Source organism: Peromyscus leucopus, chromosome 2 (assembly GCF_004664715.2).
Source record: "Peromyscus leucopus breed LL Stock chromosome 2, UCI_PerLeu_2.1, whole genome shotgun sequence".
Lineage (NCBI taxonomy): Eukaryota > Metazoa > Chordata > Mammalia > Rodentia > Cricetidae > Peromyscus > Peromyscus leucopus.
The window spans coordinates 57618565-57635616 of NC_051064.1; the positions used below are offsets into that span (position 1 = coordinate 57618565).

General features: G+C 49.8%; 1 protein-coding gene across 4 annotated transcripts in view; it reads right to left on the reverse strand.

The window, feature by feature from the left end:
* Coro2a (coronin 2A) overlaps window positions 1-17052 on the reverse strand; it is a 57734-nt gene that overhangs the window by 15881 nt on the left and 24801 nt on the right. For 2 of the 4 annotated variants that reach the window (XM_028882783.2, XM_037202592.1), the window contains exon 2: window positions 13704-13904. In XM_028882783.2, the coding sequence (XP_028738616.1) occupies window positions 13704-13904 (201 nt within the window). Of the gene's footprint in view, window positions 1-13703; window positions 13905-15578; window positions 15895-17052 lie in introns of those variants that run through there. The other 2 variants (XM_037202591.1, XM_028882784.2) reach the window with 2 other exon arrangements.

Consider the following 17052-nt stretch of genomic DNA (forward strand, 5'->3'; position numbering starts at 1 on the left):
CTCTCTCCCTCCCTCCCTCCCTCTCTTTTTTTTGAGACAGTCTTATTCTATAGCCCAAGCTAGCCTGGAACTCTCTGTAGACCAGGATGGCCTTGAACTCACAGCAACCCTCTTGTCACAGCTTCTGGAGTGTTAGGACTACAGGCATATGCCACCAGGCTTCTCTCTAGACATTAGGGACATTACCTGACACATTTGAAAAAACAATGTCTCATGTGGAATACTGCAATGTTAAACTTACTGGCTTTAAACAAGAAATATGCTAAGGAAATTGTTATTATGCATATAACTTACTCTCAAATGGTTCAGACAAAACAAACATGAAGCCAAGCCCTGGGTACAGGCTGCTCGTGAAGCTGAAGTAGGAAGTTCAAGGCCAGCCTGGGAAACTTGGTGGGTCTCCAAATTTTACAAAGCGGAAAACAGGGTAGGGACTGTAACTCAGAGGCAGAGCCCCTGCCGAGCATGCTGAAGACTCTGGGCTCACTCCTTACCACCACCAAGGAATAAGGATGTGCAAGAGTCAGGCTGGCACGCTAACCATCTCCTCCTTGTAGGACTACAACGGTCAGGTGAGAGCCCATCAGGGAGGGGGGAGCGGAAGCAACAGCAGCCACACCTGCAATCATCTCCATCCCAAGGCTAGGGATAAGACGCAGAAGGACATGCACTAACAGCTGTAGTTGCAGATGATGAGACACAGACTTCTATCATCAACTTCTTTCCCTTTTTTTTTTTTTTGCAATAGGATCTTTTGTAGCCCAGGCTGGCTTTCAACCTGTTATGTAGCCCAGGCTGGTTTTGTACTTTTAATCCTCAACTCTGCTTCCTAAATGCTGGGGTTATGTGACCACACTATCTTTGTTATTTTTTTTTAAAGCAATTTTCCATATCTTTGACAATTAAAACAAAATGAATTTATTTCTGTAATCCCAGCGCTTGGGGGGCAGAGGCAGGGCTGTCCCTAGGCTGAACAAAGTCTGGTCTACCTAGCAAGTCCCAGATCAGCCAGGGCTGTGAAATGAGAATTTGTCTTAAACAATACAAATGGAACTATAAAATTTCTGAAAAGATGGTCCTTCTAGGATTAGCCAAAATATTTGTTCTAGAAGTTCAAAGCATTTTCAGAGTGTAGAAGTGGTGAGCTTACAGGCCAGGCTTTGTAACGCTGTACCTGTGGCAGGCATCACTAATGGATCACAGTTCTCTCAAGCACAGTCTGGAGGAGGGACACTCCCGGGGTCATTGGGACTTAGAGGAATGAGCTAGGCTAGAGCCCAGGCCTCTGCCCAACAAATTGAAGTGAATCTCTAGTGGACTTCCTGTGTTCTGAGGAGTTCTAGTTTTCTCTGAATTGTTTCCTGACCCCCTTCCTACATTCTTTCCCTTTTCTTGTACCATTTCCTGGGTCAAAGGGCATGGCAGTACAGAATCTTTGGCTATAGGCCTGATTGCTCCAGGCCTTTATCTCTGTTCCCTGGCCCAGAGCCAGGCCCTCATTTCTGCCCTGCAGGTTTCTCAGGAAATGCTAATTGTCAGTCAGGTCTTGGGCTAACCCTAGGCAAGCTGCCAAGAGGCCACACCCTCACTTCCCACAGAGCCTGCAGCTTCAGGGCTGGGTTGACCACTGGAGCTGAGTTCCTGTGGGGTCCTCAGAGCAGAAGTCCCATCAGTCCATTCTCCTCCCACACCCTCAGGGGCTGGCTGTGTGTCACTGAAGACCCAGGCATTAGTGACATTAGTCTGAAGCGATTGACTGGGCTACTAAAAGCCTGTCAGGGAGGGACATTTATAATGAGGAGGCCATTTCTACCTTCTTCTGTCCATTAGATCAGCACTCAGCCAAGGCTGGGCCTCTGGTGTACTGGGACACAAGCTTTATGTCAGGGGTGACTCTCAAACCACAGAGAAGCCTGGCCGGTCACAGGAGCAGGCTGCTAAGCCTGTAGAGGTTTATGAGCCACCAGGGGGCAGGTGGAAAGGGCAGGAAGCTAAGATCCCTACAAGGCAGACTGGAGGGGTGGGGAGGGCTGCACAGAGCCCTGGCACACGAGCCCTTTACACAACAGTAAGCCAACGGCTTCAAACACCCCTGTTGCAAGGTGGAGACTGGGAGGCAAGGATGGAAGAAGAGGCGGGGATCACGCAGTATGGCTGTGGCTCGGCTGACTCCTGCTTCCTGGGGTCCAACCCGACCCCCACGATATTGCTCATTACTGTTCGAGCTGGGCCTCAGGGCCCTGGTTTCTCTCTCTATAGACCAGGGGCAGCAAAAACTTCACTGGTAGTGGTGGTGTGAGGAGACTCGTACAGCTATGGGCTGAGAAGTTGCCTGGGACACAACACTTCACAATTCAGTGTCACTTCATCTGAGCCCATCACAACTATCCAACCAAAGCTCTGTACGGTGCAGGGGAGGGAACTCGAGGTGGCATACATGTTAGGCAGCCTCTACTACCACTGGGCTACACCCAAAACACACCCAACTTTAATTGTTGCTTGGTATGTTCCAGGGCCCCGGGATATACTTAGTGTGAGAACAAACTGTTCCGGGAGTGGGGGTAGATTTAAACACACATACAAATGTGCATGCATGCGTACACACACACATACACATACACACTCACACACCAATATATACATGTGTATATATATATACATATATATACACATGTGCATGCACACACAGCCACGTGTGTGCATATAGGCAGGCATATGTACATTCACACTTGCGTACACTTGCATACATGCACAAAAAAGACACAGAGAGACAGACATATGCATATGTATACACACACACACAGAAAGACAGACACATGCACACAGATAAACACACACATACGCACATGGGCACAGATAGACACACACATACACACACATGCTCAGGAACACAGATGCATTACTACCTACGCTGGCTCAAGAAGCGGCAGTCTCTCTCTGAGAACCCAGTGGACTGTCCTTCCTATTACCTCTAGTCCAGCACAGTCTTGGGAATCATCTGCTCCTCAGGCCCGGGGCGCCTTTGATCTGCTCCCTGGGCAGCAATGTCCCAGGGCTTACCTCCCTGGCGCTGCCTGTTTCTCCTTTTTTCCTCCATAACTCACCCAAAGTCCACACCCCTAGTGCCCTGGGAGGCTCTGGTACAGGCCCAGAAGCCCATTCTGTCCCTGTGTGGAGGCTCCAGGCCGTTTCGTTTCTGCCCACACCTTCCATTCCCCTTTGTACCCCAGCAGGCTTCGGTTGCCAAGGCTGCAGGGTAGGTTGTGAAACTCACCCTCTGCCCTTCCTTCACAGGCTCCCTGTACAATGTACAGGGGAGAGGCACCTTGCCTCGAATCTCTGCTCGGGACAGCCTAGCACTCTGGGAACACCTAGGACAGGAGGCTGTGACAAGGTCAGGCGTTTCCCAAGCCGGGCCCTCCCCTGCACTTTCAGTAGGGCACTGGGCTATGTTGCCTTTCACCAATCCTGGTGCTCTGGGCCTGGCCCGGCTGCAACCCCTGGTAACCAGTGAGGAGCCAGTGCATAAACAGCCAGTGCTCTTCAGCCCCAGGGACTTAAGAGAACGGGCAGTTTTCCAGTCACACCCAGACCCAGGCTCCTCATCTATGGCGCACAGGGCGCCCGCACCAAATCTGGACAAGGGACAATACTTCCTCCCAGCAGTGTGGGTGAGGCCCCCGCGTGCACAGTACGCCTACACCCACTATGAGTAAAGGGCTGCTGTGCTGTTGAGTTCTAAGGAATGGGGCCCAGGTGGGTTCCTGTCCTTTAGAGCCTGCTCAGAAATATTGGATGTGGCCAGGGGTGGTGGCCCACACCTGTAATCTCAGTCTGGGAAGACGAGGCAAGGAAGACCACAAGCTTGAGGCTAGCCTGGGCTACATAGGGAGGCCCTGCCCTAAAGATAAAAGAAAAGAAAAAAGCAGGAGGTCCAGTTAAATTTGTATTTCAGATGCTCAGCAAAGGTGTGTTTACAAAGTAAGTGGCTTTCGTGCAACATTGGAATGGGGGGAATTACATGGTCATTAGAGGTGGCTCATACCTGTAAGTCCAACACTCTTCGAGACAGCAGGACGGCCTCTACTTCAAGGCCATATGGGACACAGAGCAAGTTCTAGACTAGCCTGGGCTACAGTGCTAGACCTTGTCTCAATATCCACCCACCCACCCACCAGGAAGAAAAACAGTTGTGAAAAGTTTAATTTGTTTTGTTTTGAAGCTAAGCTCTTGCTATGTGATCTAGGCCAGGCTTAAACTCTCAGTAATCCTCCTGCCTCAGTCTTTGGCTTACTGGGTTTATAGGCGTGTGCTGCCACAACTACCCTGTAGTTTCTGAGAACGTTAAGTTCACAACTAGCTTATGATCCAGCAACTGTCTTGGGCACTCACCCAGAGAACTGATTACAGACAGGCAGCTCCACTCAGAACCGCCTTGAACTGAAATCAAGAGACGGCTTGCTTAGTTTTGTTGTGGGACAGGATCCCCCTTTGTAGCCCAGGTTGGGTTGATCCTTCTGCTTCAGCTTTCCAAGTGCTGGGCTTACAGGGTGGACAGTATTTCTAGACTACCAAGTGTGTGTGTGCACTTGTGTGTGCACACACGTTTTTGTGTGTATTTGTTTGTGTGTGTGTGAGAGAGGGGGGGGGAGGGAGAGAGAGTTGCTAGAGAGAGAGAGAGAGAGAGAGAGAGAGAGAGAGAGAGAGAGAGAGAGAGAGAGTTGCTAGGGTTTGGGTCCAGTGCCTCACGTATGATAGGGAAGGACTCTCTATCAGCTTCATCCTAGCTCCTACTTTTAGTGGGTGAACAGTTAAATACTTCATCGAGATAAGCAACTGAGACAATATACACATGGAAAATTGAGGGTATGTGAGGAGATAGAGAAGCCCCCTTAAAGATCTAGTTTGTCTTTCCTGATGGCTGAGAGTCAAGAAATTTCAAGAAAACTTATAAAGCCAAAACTACTTACAGAGATAATGTGTGTTATTTGAAAAGCATCTCAAATAAGAATGTTGAAAGCAACAAAAGGAAGGAGGGAAGGAATGAAGAAAGGAAGGAAGGAAGAAACAAACCAGGTATGGTGGTGTGCTCTGGTAGTCTCAGCATTTGGGAGGTAGAGGCAGGCACATCATCACAAGTACAAGGCCAGTCTGGTCTACACAGAGAGTTCCAGGTTAGCCAGGGCTCAAACCAAACAAGCAACTGCTAGCTGGTCATGGTGGCGCACGCCTTTAATCCCAGCACTTAGGAGGAAGAGGCAGGCGGATCTCTGTGAGTTCCAGACAAGCCTGATCTACAGAGTGAGTTCCAGAACAGCTGGGGTTACATAGGGACCCTGTCTCAACATCCCTTAAAACAAAATAAAAGAGCCACAGAGAACTCTGCTCACTCAAGGCCAGAACACCCGGAGCCTTGTGGCAGTATTCCTTCCTCATCTTAAACAACACACCTCGGGATTTCATTTCCAAAAGAAAATTCTTTGAGAAACGTAAATAACCCAGGTCATATATCTTATTTAGCTTTAAACTTCAAATTTTAAGCTTCTCTTCATTTTCAAATCTTGTAAATTAAAGACAGGTGAGGGCCACTTTCTCTGAAAACCCCCACACATCGTCGTGGGGTGTCCTGTCCCTTTTTTGATAGTTGTCTGGCCAGCCAGCATACAGATGGATGTCCAGAGAACCGTGTGCCTGAGTGAAAACAGCCAAGTTCAGGTAGGGTCCGTGTGTGTGCACGCGCGCGCGCAGCTTAGGGCTACACTGGAGTGCTTGCTGATGGACTAAAGGGGCCTCAGGGTCAGTCCCCAGTGCCAAATGATTCAAACTCCACGGCTGCAGGACTGTGCGGTCCTGTCTACACAGCCTTCAAATGACAAAGAGTAACGAAATGGAGAACAGATCAACACTAGTCAGGGGTTACTGAGGAAGTGGAGGTGGTGAGGAGTGGCTGGGTCGTGGAAAGGCAGGGAGGGGTCTGTGGGGTGACCTGGACACCCTCACCAAGGTCGTGACACTGAACGGCGGTACTATTGGTAGTGGGGAGACAGTCAAAAGGCACTCGGGGTCTTCGCACTACTTCTGGTTCCGCCTGAACACGTTCTTATCATCAAAGCCGTTGTCTATGGGCATCTCCTAAAGAAGGCCTTCTGGGACCATCCTGTGTGAAGCAGGCCCTCCCTATCCATCCCATGTCATCATCTGCCACACACACTTGATAGCCGTTGACTGAACATGGTGACATTCTCATCAGTAGTAAATGCAAATTAGAAAGCATCTGAGTAGTAAAAACCAGGAGCCAATCAGTTCGTCTTCTTTTATCCGCTCTGGGGATCGAGTCCATGGCCTTGTGGACTCTCCTACCCAGCTACACCCCTGCCCTAACTAATTCCTTAATTAGTGAAGAATGCAGACCGTCTGATGGACAGAACCTTTTAGAAGTGCCCAGAGCTTGGGAGAACCCTGCAGCAAATGAGGAGCTGTAAACAATTCTCCGAGCAGTGACCTGCAAGTCTCTGACTCATTCCTCTCCAGCTCGTAAACCTTCGTCTCCCTAGAACGCATTTTCCCGTGTCTCACCCTGGCAGTCAAGGTCCTTTCCACAGGGCCCAATCTGCTTCTCCAGGGCTTGCTCTTTCCTTCCTCACTTTCAAAGACTGCTCATCAGTTCTGGTCAGACTGTGTTCTGAACTGTTCTCTGAGCACCCCACAGCTCTGTCCGGTCCTTCCTTCTGCCATTTTAGAACCTCACTCCTTAGCAGCATGAACAATGGTTAGGTAATTTTACTCAGTCAATGAAAAATCTGCAAGCGCCAACTGAGTCAGCAACCCAATGTGGCAGTAAACAAAGCCCGCCCCTCCCTCTACCTCCTAACTTTGGGAGGGAGGAGCAGAAGCCCTGAGGAGCCAGGGCGGAGACCTAAGCAAGAAACACGCTGGGGGGGTGGGGGGTGGGGAGGTGGGGAGTGGGGGGTGGGGGTGTATTTTAGGAAAGGAGAATGTATGGGCCTGGGGAATAGGCCTTTATGAAATCCCTGAACAGGGGAGGTGGAGGCAGGCAGATCAGCTCAAGTTTCTTCTTGAGCTACTGAGCGGTTACTCACGAACACGGTAAATATTTCCAGTTATTCATGCCAACTTTTATGTGTCCTTCAATAATGCTCTGTAATTTTCTCCTAAGGCTGGCTTGTTTATTTATAGGTATACTTTGTTGTTGTTGTTGTTGTTGTTTTGTTTTTCGAGACAGGGTTTCTCAGTGTAGTTTTGGTGCTAGTTTTGGATCTAGACCAGGGTGGCCTCGAACTCACAGAGATCCACCTGCCTCTGCTTTCCAGGTGCGGGGATTAAAGGCGTGTGCCACTACCGCCCAGTTTCCAAATGCTATTTTTTAAATCATTGACTACATATTCTGTTTACATTTTGTAATTCTATTTATTTATTATTTATTGTGTGTTTGGACACATGCCGTAGTACATGTGTGGAAGTGAGAGATGTTTTTCAGGAGTCAGTTCTCTCCTTCCACCATGTGGGTGCCAGGGACTGAACTCAGGTTGCCAGGGTTGATGACAGTCACCTTTACCCACGAGTCAGCTCACCAACCATCACGGGCCATTACTTTTCAACAGGATGCTCATAACTATCCCCTTTTATTTTGTTTTTTGTTTTTCGAGACAGGGTTTCTCTGTGTAGCTTTGTGCCTTTCCTGGAACTCACTTTGTAGCCCAGGCTGGCCTCAAACTCACAGAGATCTGCCTGGCTCTGCCTCCCCAGTGCTGGGATTAAAGGCGTGCGCCACCACAGCCCAGCTAACTATTCCCTTTTATGTGTGCCATGTTGGCACTTTTTACCAAAGCTAGCAGTCCAACAGTGGGCAAGAGGACATCACTGTCCACAGCGAACCAGAAGGGCACAACACTGAGTGTAATATTCCTGCTGCAAATACACAAATGAGTCTAATCGTGAGGCCACAGCCTGACGATCTAAATTTGGTCACAATCTACAAAAAAAAACAAAAACAAAAACAAAAACAAAAACATTTAAGATCCTTAAAAGAAGACAAGGAGACAATTAAATATAATGTAGGGTCCTGAACTGGGGTCTAGATCAGGTTGAAAAAAACGGTGTAAGGATTGGGATGATGAACGGGATTGGAATTTGGACTGGATGCTTTCATACCATTACAACTTGTTAAATTTCCAGGAAATAGTTATAGAAGAGAATGGTCCTGTTCTTACAGTAGATGACTGATGGGTAGTATTTAGGGGTGAAGGGTTAGAACTATAACTGTTTCCAAGCACCATGCACGCATACACACACACAAAAACACTCAGGACAATTTGGCGAAGGTCAATCACTGGAAAGCCACGTACAAGATAAGAGTTCATTCAACTGCACTTGCAAATTTTCCGTGTTTACAGCATCACACAATTACCTTTTATTCCTAGTGCTATACTTTGGGTCTGGAGTGGTTCTCAAAGGTCTGTGCTGAAGATGAGGTCCCAGGGAGGTGTGACTGGGATGTGGTAGTCTTGAGGAGGTAGGGCCTCATAGGAGGCCTTTAGATCCCTGGGGCTCTACCCCCCCCCCCCCACCAAGGAGACTGGGTTGGGAGGTGTGGAATCTCCCAGCATTCAGGAGATTGAGGCAGGAGGATTGCAAGTGTGGGCCTAGTGTGGCCTGTACTGGGAGATCCTGTCTCACAAAACAAAAGGAACGGTGGGGCTGTGGGCTTTTGCTTGCTGGGGACGGGTGAGCGGAGTTACCTGGCACGCGCTTCCCGTCATGTGCCGCCTTCCCAAAGGCCCAAAACTAACAGGGCCAGTGAACCACAGACTGAAACTGCTCCAGCCGAGCCTTAGCCAACCTCTTTCTGCATCCCTGGGGATAACTGTAAGTGCCCCCTTTCAGCTGTTAAAGGATGATTTCCCTAGCAAGCCACCTTTAGATTCTGGCATAAATCCGCGTGACCCAGATGTAACTTCCTTCTGTTTTTTGAAACACTGTCTCTTCTTGTATCCCAGGTCGACCCTGAACTCACTATGTAACCTTTGAGGGCTGATCCTCCTGCTGCCTCCACATCCCAAATGCTGGCATTACAGGCATGGTCAGCCACGCCCAGTTTCTGGGGTGCTGGGACTGGACGTGGAGCTTCAGGAACAGCAGGCAAGCAGGCACTCTCCTAACTCTCCCGGCCCAGATGTGTCTGCTCCGCAGTTGGAACACCCTGGCCAATCAGGTTTCATTCCTCTTCCGGAGTGCAGCTGATCTGCGCGTTTCTTAGTCTGTCCTTGTGTGGTTCTGGAATCAAGGTTACACAGGCTTCCCAGAACACTATAGGGAGCCGTCCCTTTCCCTGTTTCTGGAAGAGTTCAAGACGGTTTAGAGTAATCACTTCCTAGGAAGCTTTGTAGGACTTCTTTATTTTTTTATTTATCTTTTAATTTATTTTTTTTTTGTTTTTTTTATTTTTTTTTTATTTTTATTTATTTATTTATTTATTTTTTTGAGACAGGGTTTCTCTGTGTAGCTTTGCGCCTTTCCTGGAACTCACTCTGTAGCCCAGGCTGGCCTTGAACTCAAAGAGATCCACCTGGCTCTGCCTCCCGAGTGCTGAGATTAAAGGTGTGCGCCACCACCGCCCGGCTGGACTTTTTTTTTTTTAATTGGTTGTCTCATTTTCTTTTCTCTCTCTCTTTAAAAATTATTTATTTTTATGTGCATTGTGTTTTTTTTCTGCATGTCTGTCTGTGTGATCCCCTAGAACTAGAGTTACAGGCAGTTGTGAGCGGCCATGTGGGTGCTGGAATTGAACCTGGGTCCTCTGGAAGAGCAGCCAGTACCCTGGCATTGTTCTTATGTGTATTTATATATGTAAAATGCAACAAACGTGCCCCAGAGTGCATGGACTTGAAATGTTCAGTCGCATGAACATTTGGGCAATAAATCAATAAACAGGACTCGGCCTCCCAGGTCACGACAGGAGCCGTCACCAGAGTGACGTGCCTGACTTCACAGTCACTCCCTACCGCAGGGGGGAAGTAGTGTCTAGGTTTTCACAGTATTCCATAACTTGTTTTTCTTTGGAAATTTACCACTTAATTATTCAGTCCTTATGGTACAACTGTTTTTAATTTCAGGGAAATGGAATGACAGAGTCTGAACTTTGTCATTTCAACTCGAGATTGTGACGTAGGCAGCTATGTATGGTAAGTACTGTGGACCGTAACTTATCTACTGATACAGGGGGTTTTTCCACTTGGTAATAATATGAACAATGCTCCCACACTCACGCGATTGCTTACTCTCTTTTCTGGGCTTTTTGGTTTTGTTTTGTTTTGTTTCGAAAAGGTCTCGTGCAGCCCAGGCTGGCCTGAATCTCCTTGTGTAGCTGAGATTCTACCCTGGTAACCTCACTTCCGAGTGCTGGGATCACAGGTGTGTACGATGACGCAGGGTTTATGCAGCACTGGGATGGAGCTCCCTCCCGGCTTCATGCACGTTAGCTCGAACTCTGCCAACAGAGCCACATCCTCAGCGGGGTGTGGCAGCTCACACCTGCAATCCCAGCCCTCAGGAGGCAGAGGCAGGATGACCGCCACCATTCTGAGGCCAGCCTAGGCTGCAGAGTCAGACCTTGTCTCCAGAGGGGGGAGGGGTGGCGTTTGAGAGATGGCTCAGTGCTTAAGAGTGAAGACCACCCTCGGAGAGGACCCAAGAGTTTGGTTTGCAGCACCTGAATCAGGCAGCTAACAACTACAACTCCAGTTCCAGGGACTGAGCCTCTGGTTTCCACGTGCACAGACAGACAGGCAGGCAGACAGACAGACAGACAGACAGACATTTAAAGCAAACATCTTTTTTCTATTTCACAATTTACCACCTCTTTCTATTATTTCTTTGAGGGAAGTGTTTATCGCTCATTGTTAATGGTTACAGGGTCGTCCAGGCTTTTGATTCCTACTTGAATCAGGAATGCCAGGAGTCTGCCCATTTCACCCACACTTCCAGATGACTGCCCTCCACTTGATCACGTCAGGGTCCTCCTGGCTTCACAGCTCTGCTGCTGGGTGAACTGCCTCTGGGCTCCCGGTGCCTCTGGATGGTCTCCCTCGCTGTCAGGCAGTTTTTCCAGTGGCTGCTCAGTTTATCTTTCAGGGTTGGTTTTTTTTTTTTCATTTAAAAAATATTTTCTAATGCATCTTTGAGTTATCACTCCTTGATTTCTGCTTTTTTTTTAAGTATGTGTGTGTGTGTGTGTGTGTGTGTGTGTGTGTGTGTTTGCACAGCTACTTGTGGGGACTGGCTATAGGCACTGTGAGTTGCCAGAAGTGGATGCTGAGAATCAAACCTACGTCCTCTGGAATGGCAGCATTGGGCTCTTAACGGCTCTCTCCTGCTCTGATTTCTGCCTTTTATCACCTTTTTTTTTCTTTTCCTGAGCTTTCTTTGAGTTTGTTCTATTGTTAATCCCCCCCCACCCCCTCCCCCCCAGCTCTTAGGCTGACTGTTTCCTCACTAACTTCAGCCCTCTCCTTCTCTTATGGAAGGAAGCACCAGTGTTGTGCCTCCCTGGCTGGATCAGTCCCCTGGATGCCAGGGGTTTTTAGATACATCTGATTATCACTCAGTTCCAAGTATTTTAAATTTGCATTTCACCGGGGAGGCAGCTCAGGGGCTGAGTACTTATGTAGCACGTAGAAAGTTTGATCTCTAGCACTATTTAAAAAAAGAAAAAGAAAAAGAAATTGGGGCCAGGAGACGGCTCTGCAGGTAAATGCACTTCCTGCGTGTATCAGGGTTCTCTAGAGGAACAGAACTCATTGAGTGTGTATATACACACCAAGGGGTTTGTTAGAGTAGCTTACCGGCTGTGGCCCAGCCAGTCAGGGGACCCTCTAGGGCATCTCTTGGTGTTACCATGTCCTGTGATTAAAGTCAATGGGAAACTACAACCCAATCCAGGTAGGACGACAAAGGGCCCAGATGCTTCAGGCTGTACAAGCCTGACAACCTGAGTTCAATTCCCAGAACCCACGTAACAAGCTAATGTGGCCAGGTGGTGGTGGCAGCGGCGCACGCCTTTACTCCCAGCACTCAGGAGGCAAAGGCAGGTGGATCTCTGAGTTTGAGGCCAGCCTGGGCTACAGAGCTAGAACAGCCAAGGCTACAGAAGGAATACCTGTCTCCAGAAAACAAAGGCTAACGTGTCAGGTGTGATGGCCCACGACTTTAATCCCAGCACTGGAGAAGCACAGGCAGGCAGATCTCCGTGACTGGGGTCAGCTTGGTCTACCTAGCAAGTACCAGGCGATCCCAAGACTACCAAGACTACTTAGTGAGACCCTGTCTAAAAAAAACTGAAAAATGAAGCAAACAAACAAACAAACATCCCCACCCAAACAAACAAAGAAAAGCTGGATGTGGTGGTGCTCGTCTGTATCCTAGGAGATGGAAGAAGAAGACGGGAGAATCAGCTAGAAGCTGGAGGGCCAGCTAGCCTGGAGTAAGCTGCACAATAATGGAGACCCCCACCTCAACAAGTTGAGGGTGAGAACTGACTCCTGGAAGCCGCCCTTTGACTTCCACGTTTGTGCTGCGGCATGCACGCACACACGGAAGAATGCATGCACACTACATAAATATATAAACAATAACAAAAGTTTTCAATTTGATTCCCCTTTGGCTTATAAATTATTTGGAAATGTGACACACACCTGTAACTCACACTCGGGAGGTGAACTGAGGAGGATGAGGTCAAGGCCAACCTTGGCTACACAGAGCTCAAGAGCTGGGCTACAGGAGACCGGGTCACAAAGAAGCAGGCAAGCAAACATTCCAAATGAGTGGGGACGGACACGTCGTTAACTTGTCTACTGTCACCGGTTCTAAACTCGCCGCACCGTGACAAGGAAAGCTATCTCTGAACTCATCTCACTCGGGGCTTGGACTGCGCAGGTCCGCCAGTGGTCTAGGTCTGTTTCTTACCTTCCCGCAGACTTGGGCTCACCAGTCTTTCTGACTTTCCAGTTGCCTGATCTAAGTCTGTGGGCCGCTTTCCTGAGGTCTGGCTTCCCAGCCTCTTCTGCCGTGAGGTAGGAGCACAGCCTGGGAGTCCCCCTCTCTCCCAGGCCTCTTTAGGAGGTCTGCGAAGGCAGGCTCAGCACTGGTGTCCCGCAAAGATCTGCTATTAGGGTGATCTATCTGAAGCTGCCCCTCTGCAGATCCACACACTCAGTAATGATGGCTCATGCTCCATGGCTGGCTCCGTAAGTGTTCTTTCTCCCTGTTGCCTGATGTTTACCTCTCCAGTGCAGGAGCTAGCCCAACACATGTTTCTGTGCCTCCCACCCCACCTCACAGCAAGGGGAGGCGGCTTTGGCAATTTCCCCAATTTCACACGAGCCCAGCAATGTGCTAATAATTATATTTCATTCAAGAAAGAAAAACGTGGAGTGAGCACTGTTCTACATGGAGGAGAGAAGGTCCTAGAAGTGGCCAGGCCAGCTGCTGGATGGTCAACTCTCAGGATGATGATTTTTCCCAAGAAGGAGACAAAGAGTCACAGACCTGGCTGTCAGAGGCTCACTCACACACTAGGAAAGCAGGCCAGGCCTTCAGTCACATCCGGACCGGGCTCCCTACCTTTTCCATCTGTCCTGCCGGCCTCTCGAGATGGGTCTGGGCCCTGTGATCACTAGGGTCCTTACCTGGTGCAAGGGGATGACGAGGAAGGCCCCCCCGCCGGCGCATTCAGTGACCACAGCGATGAAATGGGGGTTCACAGCACAGAAGTGGTTGTCATGGACACTGCGTGTGATGGGCACCGAGTCGTAGCAGTTCTCTTTGCTGGCGGGCTTGCCGTAGACATGCCGGAACTTGGAGCTGCGGTACTGGGGGTGCCATGACATCTGCAGGGGACGGAGGGACCAATGGCGTGAGGCTACTTAACTGGTACAGCTGGGGCAGTGGTCAGGTCTCATTGCTGGGTCTTTTTGGAGGCAAGGTCTCAGTACGTAGACCAGGCTGGCCTGGAACTCACTGTGTAGGCCAGGCTGGCCTTGAACTCATGATTGTTTTGCCTTAACCTCTTGAGTGCTAGGATTATAGGTTGTGCCACCGAGCCTGGTGACAGTGGCCAATTCTGCAAAGGTAGTGGTCCACTATGAAGGACAGCCAGGTGAACAGACGATCACTGTGGTTATAGAGGAGGCTGTGCGTCATTATTATTGACCTGTTTGCTGATATATTAAGACTTTTCAGTTTTTTCAAGGATGAACCCCCAAAGGCAGAGGGACCACGGAATATTCGCTACAGCCCCGCCCACCCCTTCTTACCAGACGAGCTCTCCTGCCAACTAAATGAGAACCAGTGTGTTCTCTGTAGCCAGCCAGTCTGGCCCCCAGTTCCAAATTTGCCTCACTATGATGGACAAATGACTCAACCCTTGAGTCTCCATTTTCTTGTCTATAAAATGGGATAACTTGCTGGGCAGTGGTGGCGCACACCTTTAATCCCAGCACTCGGGAGGCAGAGCCAGGCGGATCTCTGTGAGTTCGAGGCCAGCCTGGTCTATAGAGTCAGTTCCAGGAAAGGGGCAAAGCTACACAGAGAAACCCTGTCTCGAAAAACCAACCAAAAAAAAAAAAAAAAAAAAAAAAGGGGATGACACAAGGACCTGCCTCACAGACTTGTGCCTCCTCTCTGGAAAGTGAGCTGCTGGCCTCCATGGATGAAACCACCCAGTGCAGAGCAATGTGACTGCCAACACCCAGCTGCCCCACCCCGGTCTTTATTTCCACTGTCAAGGTTTGTCCAGACCTTTGACATGGGGGAGAGGTTACAGAAGTGGGGGAGGACGGCATCCAGTAAGGTCAGGCCCTCTGTGCGCCGCACGGGAGTGTCCGTATTGTGTGACCCGGGTAGACACCTGGGCATGAGCTCTGCATCCCCCAGGGGCCCTGCAGGTGTGCTCAAGGACCCCGCCTTCACGGGTGGCTGTGATGACTCAGCAGTTTCACTTCCCCTGCTGGCAGGCTCTGGGCAGGGCCCACATCCCTCCACAGCAGCCTCCTGGGGCTCTGCTGCCATCCTGCGTGTGCCCAGTGGCTGGATGCCATGGGATCAGGCTGGGGGCTGGAAATCTCCACCCTGAAAAGGCTTTAGTTGACTCTAGGTGCAACAGCCCTCCCCGGGGGGGGGGCATTTCCCAACGTTTGGCTGTGGAATGGGGGACTGTCTCATCCCCTGCAGCCCTCCTGAGAGGTAGGGAGGGAGTACTATCCCCATATAACGACGGTAATGGGAGGTGCAGGGGAAGCCATGCGACTGGGAAGTCAAAGCCGAATGTCTTCCCGTGATGTGTGCATGTGCACCTGTGTGGGTGATGCTGCTGGGGGGCTGGGGGGGGGGTGAGGGGGATGTGGGAGTAAACCACAGATCTTCCTTCCTGTTCTCCAAGGTCCCTTCTTCACCCAGCCCTGCAGGTAGCTGAAATGGAACCCAAGTTGGGAGGGGCACAAATCATCCAGTGGAGTACCCCCTAGTGTCCCCTGTAGGTGGCCTCATGGTGAGGAGGACTTTACCTGATTCGGTTTGTGGACAGGTGGGCTGAGCTGGAGTCTGCTATTGCCAGAGACATTCCACATCTGCTCTCTCAGGCTTTTCTTTTGTTTCTTCCTCTTAAAATTTGACCTTGTGGGCACAGAGGCCGCTCCCTGTAAGTGCTTTGTGGGAGGGTCTGAACCACCACTTTCTATCATAGCCTGGTTATTAGAGGGAGATTGGAAGGGCAAGATAGGTGTGGTGGCACCTGCCAAATCCCAGCACGCGGGTCAAGAGTTTAAAGTCGGCTCCCGCTACACAGGGAATTCAAGGCCAGCCTGAGGTACACAGCAAGTTCAAAGCTACCCTGGGCTACTCAACAAGACTCTGTCTCACAAAACCCAAGCAAGCCAAACTACTTTATTTGAAAGTGATCTTCAAAGACCAAGAATTAACGCAATAAAACGTGATTGGGGGTGCACCCACACTCAGACTAAAACCGTTGGCTTGCTACCCAACAGAGTGCACCAAGATCCTGACCTTGGCCTCAACCCTGCTGATCTCTGACCTGTGGAGGTCAGAGACCAGTTTTTGGCAGACGGTTCTCTCTTCCCACCTCGTTGAGGCAGGTGTTGTTTCTACCGGGATGCCACAGTGGCCCTCTGCATGCCACAGTGGCCCTCAAGCTTCCAGTTGATTTTCCTGTCTTTGGGCCCCACCCCACCGAGGAAGCGCTGGCCTTACAGATGTGCCCTATAACATCTGGCTTTTTACATGGCTTCCATCATTGAATTCAAGCCCTCAGACTTTCAAAGTAAGCCATTTTAGTGCTTTGTTAAGTCTCTTTTCAATGCACCCAGAATTCCTAGTGAGGGCCTACTCCATACCAGATAAGGTGGGACATCTGGCTCGGGGAGCCAATCAGAGAGCCCCATGTGGCCCTCTTGAGGTCAAGGCTATGTACCAACACCTCTGCCCTTTCTCGTGGTATCTTCTTGCCTCACCAGGAAGAAGAAACCATAGGTCCCGGCACCTTCTGGTAAAGGTTTTTCTCAACACAGAGTCTCTCAATCTGAGGCCAAGCCCTGACTGAAACCACAATTGCTTATCACGAGGCATCTTTTAATTCTGCGTTCTCCAGCCAGCAATGATCTCAAGTGTGTGTCACAGAGACCCAGGCAACTAGGACCTCAGGGTTCCCCCCACTACCATTTCAAAGTAAGAAGAGGCCTGGTGGTCCCTCAGGAGAGTGACCAACTGTGCCCGTCTTCCAGGGACCATGGATGGCTCCCTGGACAAGGGGTTTTTGTGCTATAACTAAGAAGCCAAAGAAGAGGAGGATTTCAGGTTCAAGACCAGCCTGGGAAATGTAGTAAGAGTCTGCTTCGAAATAAAAAACTTGAAAAAAGGAGCTGGGCGTGGTGGCTTGACATCTGGATCCCAACCCTGGGGAGGCTCAGGGACGATTGTCACTTTTGAGGCCAGCCTGGACTCCATAGTGAGGGCCCCTCTCAG